Source organism: Mya arenaria, chromosome 8 (genome assembly GCF_026914265.1).
Source record: "Mya arenaria isolate MELC-2E11 chromosome 8, ASM2691426v1".
Taxonomy (NCBI): domain Eukaryota; kingdom Metazoa; phylum Mollusca; class Bivalvia; order Myida; family Myidae; genus Mya; species Mya arenaria.
The window spans coordinates 42,293,796-42,304,330 of NC_069129.1; the positions used below are offsets into that span (position 1 = coordinate 42,293,796).

The 10,535-nt window shown below is 36.3% G+C and overlaps 1 protein-coding gene across 2 annotated transcripts in view; it reads right to left on the reverse strand.

Annotated features, from left to right (window-relative positions):
* Positions 1-9,619, reverse strand: part of LOC128243173 (hemocyte protein-glutamine gamma-glutamyltransferase-like) — a 30,368-nt gene extending 20,749 nt beyond the window's left edge. For both annotated transcript variants that reach the window (XM_052960765.1, XM_052960764.1), the window contains exons 1-3: positions 9,464-9,619; positions 5,781-5,954; positions 4,364-4,591 (exon numbers count right to left, since the gene is read on the reverse strand). In XM_052960765.1, coding sequence (XP_052816725.1) covers positions 4,364-4,591; positions 5,781-5,928 — 376 coding nt within the window. In that variant the 5' untranslated portion in view covers positions 5,929-5,954; positions 9,464-9,619. The remainder of the gene's footprint in view (positions 1-4,363; positions 4,592-5,780; positions 5,955-9,463) is intronic.
* Positions 9,620-10,535: the final 916 nt, after the last annotated feature.

Genomic DNA, 10,535 nt, shown 5'->3' on the forward strand with positions numbered 1-10,535 from the left:
GTGTAGTAGATAGGTTCTAGGCCTGTCATTGATAGTGTAGTAGATAGGTTCTAGATCTGTCATTGATAGTGTAGTGGATAGGTTCTAGGCCTGTCATTGATAGTGTAGTGGATAGGTTCTAGACCTGTCATTGATAGTGTAGTAGATAGGTTCTAGGCCTGTCATTGATAGTGTAGTGGATAGGTTCTAGACCTGTCATTAATAGTGTAGTAGATAGGTTCTAGACCTGTCATTGATAGTGTAGTAGATAGGTTCTAGACCTGTCATTGATAGTGTAGTAGATAGGTTCTAGGCCTGTCATTGATAGTGTAGTGGATAGGTTCTAGGCCTGTCATTGATAGTTTAGTAGATAGGTTCTAGACCTGTCATTGATAGTGTAGTAGATAGGTTCTAGACCTGTCATTGATAGTGTAGTAGATAGGTTCTAGACCTGTCATTGATAGTGTAGTAGATAGGTTCTAGGCCTGTCATTGATAGTGTAGTAGATAGGTTCTAGATCTGTCATTGATAGTGTAGTGGATAGGTTCTAGGCCTGTCATTGATAGTGTAGTGGATAGGTTCTAGACCTGTCATTGATAGTGTAGTAGATAGGTTCTAGGCCTGTCATTGATAGTGTAGTAGATAGGTTCTAGACTTGTCATTGATAGTGTAGTAGATAGGTTCTAGGCCTGTCATTGATAGTGTAGTGGATAGGTTTTAGACCTGTCATTGATAGTGTAGTAGATAGGTTCTAGGCCTGTCATTGATAGTGTAGTAGATAGGTTCTAGGCCTGTCATTAATAGTGTAGTAGATAGGTTCTAGGCCTGTCATTGATAGTGTAGTAGATAGGTTTTAGAGTTGTCATTGATAGTGTAGTAGATAGGTTCTAGACCTGTCATTGATTGTGTAGTAGATAGGTTCTAGACCTGTCATTGATAGTGTAGTAGATAGGTTCTAGGCCTGTCATTAATAGTGTAGTAGATAGGTTCTAGGCCTGTCATTGATAGTGTAGTAGATAGGTTTTAGAGTTGTCATTGATTGTGTAGTAGATAGGTTCTAGGCCTGTCATTGATTGTGTAGTAGATAGGTTTCAGAGTTGTCATTGATAGTGTAGTAGATAGGTTCTAGACCTGTCATTGATTGTGTAGTAGATTGGTTCTAGGCCTGTCATTGATAGTGTAGTAGATAGGTTCTAGACCTGTCATTGATAGTGTAGTAGATAGGTTCTAGGCCTGTCATTGATAGTGTAGTGGATAGGTTCTAGGCCTGTCATTGATAGTGTAGTAGATAGGTTCCAGACCTGTCATTGATAGTGTAGTAGATAGGTTTTAGAGTTGTCATTGATAGTGTAGTAGATAGGTTCTAGACCTGTCATTGATTGTGTAGTAGATAGGTTCTAGACCTGTCATTGATAGTGTAGTAGATAGGTTCTAGGCCTGTCATTAATAGTGTAGTAGATAGGTTCTAGGTCTGTCATTGATAGTGTAGTAGATAGGTTTTAGAGTTGTCATTGATAGTGTAGTAGATAGGTTCTAGACCTGTCATTGATTGTGTAGTAGATAGGTTCTAGACCTGTCATTGATAGTGTAGTAGATAGGTTCTAGGCCTGTCATTAATAGTGTAGTAGATAGGTTCTATGCCTGTCATTGATAGTGTAGTAGATAGGTTTTAGAGTTGTCATTGAGAGTGTAGTAGATAGGTTCTAGACCTGTCATTGATTGTGTAGTAGATAGGTTCTAGACCTGTCATTGATAGTGTAGTAGATAGGTTCTAGGCCTGTCATTAATAGTGTAGTAGATAGGTTCTAGGCCTGTCATTGATAGTGTAGTAGATAGGTTTTAGAGTTGTCATTGATTGTGTAGTAGATAGGTTCTAGGCCTGTCATTGATTGTGTAGTAGATAGGTTTTAGAGTTGTCATTGATAGTGTAGTAGATAGGTTCTAGACCTGTCATTGATAGTGTAGTAGATAGGTTCTAGGCCTGTCATTGATAGTGTAGTAGATAGGTTCTAGACCTGTCATTGATAGTGTAGTAGATAGGTTCTAGGCCTGTCATTGATAGTGTAGTAGATAGGTTCCAGACCTGTCATTGATAGTGTAGTAGATAGGTTCTAGGCCTGTCATTGATAGTGTAGTAGATAGGTTTTAGAGTTGTCATTGATAGTGTAGTAGATAGGTTCTAGACCTGTCATTGATTGTGTAGTAGATAGGTTCTAGACCTGTCATTGATAGTGTAGTAGATAGGTTCTAGGCCTGTCATTAATAGTGTAGTAGATAGGTTCTAGGCCTGTCATTGATAGTGTAGTAGATAGGTTTTAGAGTTGTCATTGATAGTGTAGTAGATAGGTTCTAGACCTGTCATTGATTGTGTAGTAGATAGGTTCTAGACCTGTCATTGATAGTGTAGTAGATAGGTTCTAGGCCTGTCATTGATAGTGTAGTAGATAGGTTCTAGGCCTGTCATTGATAGTGTAGTAGATAGGTTTTAGAGTTGTCATTGATTGTGTAGTAGATAGGTTCTAGGCCTGTCATTGATTGTGTAGTAGATAGGTTTTAGAGTTGTCATTGATAGTGTAGTAGATAGGGTCTAGACCTGTCATTGATTGTGTAGTTGATAGGTTCTAGGCCTGTCATTGATAGTGTAGTAGATAGGTTCTAGACCTGTCATTGATAGTGTAGTAGATAGGTTCTAGGCCTGTCATTGATAGTGTAGTGGATAGGTTCTAGGCCTCTCATTGATAGTGTAGTAGATAGGTTCCAGACCTGTCATTGATAGTGTAGTAGATAGGTTCTAGGCCTGTCATTGATTGTGTAGTAGATAGGTTCTAGGCCTGTCAGTGATTGTGTAGTAGATAGGTTTTAGAGTTGTCATTGATAGTGTAGTAGATAGGTTCTAGACCTGTCATTGATTGTGTAGTAGATAGGTTCTAGGCCTGTCATTGATAGTGTAGTAGATAGGTTCTAGACCTGTCATTGATAGTGTAGTAGATAGGTTCTAGACCTGTCATTGATAGTGTAGTGGATAGGTTCTAGGCCTGTCATTGATAGTGTAGTAGATAGGTTCCAGACCTGTCATTGATAGTGTAGTAGATAGGTTCTAGGCCTGTCATTGATAGTGTAGTAGATAGGTTCTAGACCTGTCATTGATTGTGTAGTAGATAGGTTCTAGACTTGTCATTGATTGTGTAGTAGATAGGTTCTAGACTTGTCATTGATAGTGTAGTAGATAGGTTCTAGACCTGTCATTGATAGTGTAGTAGATAGGTTCTAGGCCTGTCATTGATAGTGTAGTAGATAGGTTCTAGACCTGTCATTGATTGTGTAGTAGATAGGTTCTAGGCCTGTCATTGATAGTGTAGTAGATAGGTTCTAGACCTGTCATTGATTGTGTAGTAGATAGGTTCTAGGCCTGTCATTGATAGTGTAGTAGATAGGTTTTAGAGTTGTCATTGATAGTGTAGTAGATAGGTTCTAGACCTGTCATTGATAGTGTAGTAGATAGGTTCTAGACCTGTCATTGATAGTGTAGTAGATAGGTTCTAGGCCTGTCATTGATAGTGTAGTAGATAGGTTTTAGAGTTGTCATTGATAGTGTAGTAGATAGGTTCTAGACCTGTCATTGATAGTGTGGTAGATAGGTTTTAGAGTTGTCATTGATAGTGTAGTAGATAGGTTCTAGACCTGTCATTAATAGTGTAGTAGAAAGGTTCTAGACCTGTCATTGATAGTGTAGTGGATAGGTTTTATATTTATCATTTTGTCTCTCTCCAAAACGGAAATCTGTTTGAGCATCGCAAACAATGGATATTAGTTCACACAATCCATGTCACACTATATCTAAGTTAGCGATACCAAATCATGTATCTTTTAATACCAAATTATGTATGTTTTAATACTGGGCCAAAAAGGAAACTTTGCATAATATTTACAGTGACTGATACTTCATGGTTTTGATTTTATTAAGTATTTGCGGAGGAATTCATGAGCATACATATACTATCTTAATATGCTTTTGTTTTTTTGATTTACAAATAAAATGAACTGACTGACAAAACGAAGCAGGTCGAAAGCCTTTCAACGCTTTAAGCGCTTTGATTTAAATGTGATGCATGTTATGGCCTGTTCATTGTGCATATATACAGTACAGTAAAATAAGTTTTAGTGAAATATCAGAATTGATCTAATATAATGTATTTGAATGATATATTTGTTATGATATTAATTGAGCCGGCTCTTAAATTTCTTTGCATGCTGAGTATAAACAGTTATACGTTTATCATGGACATATAATACAATTATTTTGAAAGTTTGGCCGTTTTCAAAGTCTCCATAGTTCTGCTTCTAGACATTAAACCTTTCCCTGGTATTTTTTTTAAAAACATACCATATTCGAACACTATTCTCAAGTCGTCCTTCTTTGGATCAAACGCGCGGCTAAAGGTCACATGGGCAAGAAACGTTTGACCACGCCGTATGACCAGGAACTTCCGGGAATCGTATACGCGGGAATCGGTGATGTCAAACTCGTTTGTATGGTGTTCATGCGTATTGTGACGAATATCAAGGTCGACTTCAACAACTTGAAGTACGTTTGCCTCATCAACTTCCTCATCTAGTGAAAAAAATGCAAAAGGTTATTAAGGATCAATTATGTGGAAAAGGAAAGTTAAAATTTATTCTAACGGACTTGATGTTTTCTTTTAATATTAAATTGTTAACTGAAATAACAAACTTATTTATTTGCCAAAGGTAACGGTTTTACTGCATGTAGGATTATCAAAGTGAGAACAAAAATATTACTAAGAAAATAAATATTCAGTTGACTTGTGAGATTTTTGATTTATGAGTACACTATTTTTTAGCCGCAGACATTGTGAAAACCCTTGCACGAGATTTTAATGATATTTGTCAGGACACCAATATCTTGAATGGTTATTTAGTTTTCAAGGTATCATGGCGTGTTCTACCCAAGAATCCGTTTTGAAAGAACCATAAAAGGTATTTGCAAACTCAGCAATTATGTTTGCGACGATAGGTTTCTCTTATTTCATGTGATAAAACGCACTAAAGTCCATACTGTAAGTACATACTTACAAACTTATTAGTTATTGGTGGTCTACACTATATTGTTTAAACCACCCACTAACTGGAACAGCAACTATTAATATATATCGCTTCCACCTGATGATAATCAATAACGGCGGAGTGCTTATTTTCTGATATAAATGTATTGGACATCGTGTTGAAATGTTTCGAAAGAGTTTCCTATACGTGTATCATTCGGCTAGCTTTTAATAAAACAGACGGTTGACACTTTAATGATCAGACACTTTGTGAATTTTATTTGATGATAATGCTTATACAAACTCACACAATTTTAACATCTTACGTTGTATATATGATTTTGTCCTTGATTGCCTCTTACCATAAATTTGTCCTTACAAAACCTTGTCTTGAACTTACATCGAAATTAGAATGCTAAACGCATTTGATCCTAATATTCATCAAACACGAGGGGTGAGTATGTACATAATTTAAACCTTGGCGAACTTCATAGTTACGTTTCGTTTTATACGCTCATGCATTTTATATATTGATTCAATTCAAACCTCTGATACACATATTCATTCTTGATCTCCTTAAATAAGTTAGTTTTCTCTTTTGGATATTTACTAAATTAAGCTACGCACCTATGTCAATAAATGAACAAAAACTAGAACAAATATTTGTGTTCCAATCTTCTGAGATGGAATTGCATAATTCAGTTTTGAACATAACGAGAATACCATCAAAATTCTTACCCTGTGGCTGATTGGAGAACACCCAAACGTTCCTCCCATGCAACGTTCTTAGTCGAAACCTTGACGGGGTGTACGAGGAGGTGTCTACATATCTTCTCGAGCGGCCTGACGAAAGGTCAAAGCGCCTACTACTTCTGTGTAGATACATTGGAGTTTCCGACCGGGCCTCAAATGCTAAAATAATCATAATCATAGTTGGTTTAAAGGCTAAACAGAGCTTATATCTCTGTTGGTATATGTCTTTGCTAGTCAAACCTGTCTCATCTAATCATTGTTCAAAATAGCTTTTGGTCAAACGTAGTTTCATATTCAGTTTTTAGGCTGTAGGCTTCTAGTCCTGTACACTTATATAACTGTAAATCAGAATCTATCATCGGCAGATCGACATAACGTTTAAAACGTTTGGCGAATTAATGCGCGCACGGGCGTTTCAACCCCAGCTGTTAAAACTGCGGTAGTCACCAACCTTACTTTCATTACCAATCTGCTCTAATAGCTACGGAGCAGCGTTCTGCATGACAAGTTTGCTAAAGTAGCGCTGTAATAAGTATTAGTGAAAAGTTGTTCGATTCAAATAGTGCGAATACGCAATTAAAATGAAAGTAAAAGCCATTATTTTACAATCGACGAGTCACAAAATGCAAAATACGCACAAAGTGTAAACAGTAAATAGATGTATCTGTGTTTTTTATTTTGGAATAATAGCGGCCGAGGATCTAAAACTATTGGTTAAAAAATAATCTGGGCCATCGGTCTCGGACAGGTTTTTCCCCCGGAGTTATGAAGGAAATCTCGGTAAAACATGTGAAAGAACTGGTAATTCGTATTGAAGATTCAATTGAATGCTTATTAAGCATAATATATCTAACATAATTTTTTTAAATGAAATCATAATATTTGATTTATCAGTTTATTGATGATTGTAATTTATTCATTAACATAGCTTCTATTATATGTTTAATACAGCCTTAAATCGGCTCTTACTTGACAGTTTATTTTATTAATACGGTTAGTGTGAGCCTGTGTCGCATCAAACCATTTATTTGTATTACTAAATGCATATAATACACTTTTTTCAATTAAAATCAAACCGCGTAAAGCGTTGACAGGATTTCGGTAATGTAATGCCTTCTCGAGCGGTGTGTGTGAAGATTTTCTAGTTTGTCTTAGTAATTTCAGGCTAGAGTCTTGAACATGTTGAATATGCATATTTATAAACCACTGATATTAATATGTTCATTTTGTTCACGTGTGACAATAGTTGAGGGTAATATTAAGATACATCAGTACACACAGGGAATACATAGTATGTGGGTGATTCGGTCCAGAGGAATTTTGCGCGAGCATTTTGTCATTCAAGAAAGATAATAAATAAATTTTGTCAACATGTCTAATGCATTGTGTTGGATGCATTTTGTTAGCTGGTATACCCACGTAGTAAATTTAGTACGACTCATGTTTGAAGTTTGTTTTTCAAATGCACAAATGCTTTGACCGTGGTAGTTCATTGTTTATGAAAGTTCCTTCCAAGGTTTAATATGCAATTGAGTATTATTTCATAATTGTGTAAGTATTTGGGTATTCCACATTATAAATGAGTATTTCAAGTGAATGCTACTCCATGTATTTGACTGAATTGAGTATCTGCATTAAACATCCAAAAGTATTTGCGGAGGAATTCATGAGCATGCATTTGCTATCTTTACATGTGTATTTTTTTTTACAAATATTAACATGGAATTACTGACAAAGCGTAGCAGGCCGAAAGCCTTTCAACGCTTTAAGCGCTTTGATTCAAACAAGTCGCTTGTTATAGCATGTTCATCATGAGCATATGTACATGTATAGTACAGCAAGGTTTTTTTTTAAAGTGAATTATTAGAGTTGATCTATAATAACGTATTTAAAGGATATGTGTATTATGCTATAAATCGAACCGGCTCTTAAATCAATGTTATTGAACTCAGTGGCTTCAATGATGAAACATTTGCGTAAACGTTCGTTGTAGGCATACGTTTGAAATTCTTTTAAGACCTAGGGTAGCCATGTACGTGTACAATCTGTACGTTTTGAAGGTAAATACGCCATCGAGGACAATTTCAAATTGAGTCATCTTTGTCACGTTAGTTTAAGTAGGCTTGTTCAGAGTGATAAATACAACGTCAATGAATGTTAAACTATCACGAGCCTGAGTGTCAGTGAACCGACACCTACAAAGAGAATCTCAGGGAGAGATTAGTAAACGACCCTCAAGTTCAACTATACGGAAAGCTGCACGTACAAAGAGAGAATCACAAACCCCGCTTAATTCCAACATTACGGAAAGCTACACTAACAGAGAGTGATTTGCAACGGACGCTCAAGTCCAACATTATGGGAAGCTAAACATACAGAGAGAGAGAGAGAGAGAGAGAGAGAGAGGGCGGGAGGGAGGGAGGGAGAGAGAGAGATATTCACAACCGACGCTCCAGTCCAACTTTACGGCAAGCTGAACGAACACAGAGAGAAAGAGAGAGAATCACAAACGCCGCTCAAGTCCAACTTTACAGCAAGCTGAACACACGCACACACACACACACACACACACACACACACACACACACACACACACACACACACACACACAGAGAGAGAGAGAGAGAGAGAGAGAGAGAGAGAGAGAGAGTAAGAGAGAGAGAGAGAGAGAAAGAGAATCACAAACGCCGCTCAAGTCCAACTCTACGGCAATCTGAACGAACAGAGAGAGAGAGAGAGAGAGAGAGAGTAAGAGAGAGAGAGAGAATCCAAAACGCCGCTCAAGTCCAACTCTTCGGCAAGCTGAACGAACATAGAAAGAGAGAGATTCAAAAACAAAACCCTAGTCCAACGTTATGGAGGATTACAAGTACAAACAGAGATTCATAAACGACGCTCAAGTCCAACGTTAGGAAAACGTAATACGTACAGAGAAAGATTCCTAAACAAAGTTTAACGTACAGCCATTCTATAATCGGAAAGCTTCATGTTCAAGTACATGACCACGCAGTCTGTCGCAACTCCCATTATATCAAATTACTAAATGCATGCAAGCCAAGTAGCCTCTGGTATTTCTTTCAGGTTATATAGATATAAATTAATTTTACACTTTTTTAGCAAAACATTTGAAATACAAACTTGTTCGAGCAGCACGTTACATTACAATAAACTAATTGCATGTCATTCTCCAATTTTCCATGTATTCCGAACCTTTTGTTAAACTTGAGGCTTTCCCACAAACATCAAATCGGTTAAATTTTTGTTTAAAATGCCTAATGTGACATTTTCAGAACTGCATGAATTTTCATGTGAATTGAATTTGATAATGTATTTAAGTTATCTTACATAAACATTTCATGACAAACAAGATAACTCTTCATCTTTGTTTGAAACGATATTATGCATCTTACTACTAGAATAGGAGGAATTCCATTAAGTTTACTTATATTTATTTTGATTTATTTATTCAAAACTTAAATAACATAAACAAACACAAAATGGTTTACAACCTTTATAAACAATTGCTGTAAAAATAACAATCATAAATGTTTATGAACAATATTTTATATATAAACTTATTTTAATATGAAACACATTGCAATGCAGTTTAATTTCATCTTTTATTATCATTTGTTTCTTAATCATTTAATAAAATATAACATTCTTACCTCAAACAGATGTCAACTACAGTCCTGTAAAGACGTACACGTATGGAGATCCACCGACAATCCGCATCGCGTAAAATATATTCTGACGCACAGGCACTTCACCGAGAAAAAAATCCCACATCTTGGTAGGGTTTTTACTTATTTATTTTGTGTGCTAAATAAACATGGCAAAAATACTACGCTCGTACTTTTTAAATCAAACAGCATTATCTTAACATATTGAGATATCTAAACAAATCCTTGCCGCTGGTTGATAAATAGATACATATGATCTGTGTCTATTACACTTAAACAAGAAGTTATTTTCAGTATTCGTTTCATCGTAGGACTATGATTATATAAACAAACGATGCACGTCTATGGACCAACTCTGACCCTACAGGAAAAAAAAAACTATTTTTAAAAAAGAGGACATTGTTGATTGTGGCGATTAACTAATTATTATTTCACTAGCGTTCCAGAAGAGTGTGTGTGTGGGGGGGGGGGGGAGAGAAACTGGCGCGCTTTACCCTTCAACACGTCCTAGTTTTTATTTCAATATAAGAGAAAACAATTACGCCCAAAATGCTTGATATCGAACAGGATACGCCCCTGATTTTCATAACCATACGCGAACGCTTCAAAAAAGCAACATGGTAAGACGGTATTGTTAATGGTAGCGAGACACATATTAATGGTAATGAAACACATATTGATTGTAGCGAAACACATATTAATGGTAGCGAGACACATAATTGATGGTTGCTAGACTCATAGGTTGTGGGATTTATTATTAATGGTATGGAGACACATTTTTGATGGTAGCGCGACAAATTAATAATGGTAACGTGACAGATTTCATTACCACACGCAAATGCTTTAGAAAAAGGACCAGGTAAGACAACATAGTTGATGGAAATGTGACACACTATAAAGTTTAGTGTGCCACATTATTGATGTTTGCAGGATAGTATCATTACACGACCTTAAGACTTTGCCTCAAAAAAGACAAAATAGTAAGAGGAAATTCTTAATGGTAGCATGACACATTTTAATAGTGGCGGGAAATAATTATTTCATGGCCATACGAGTA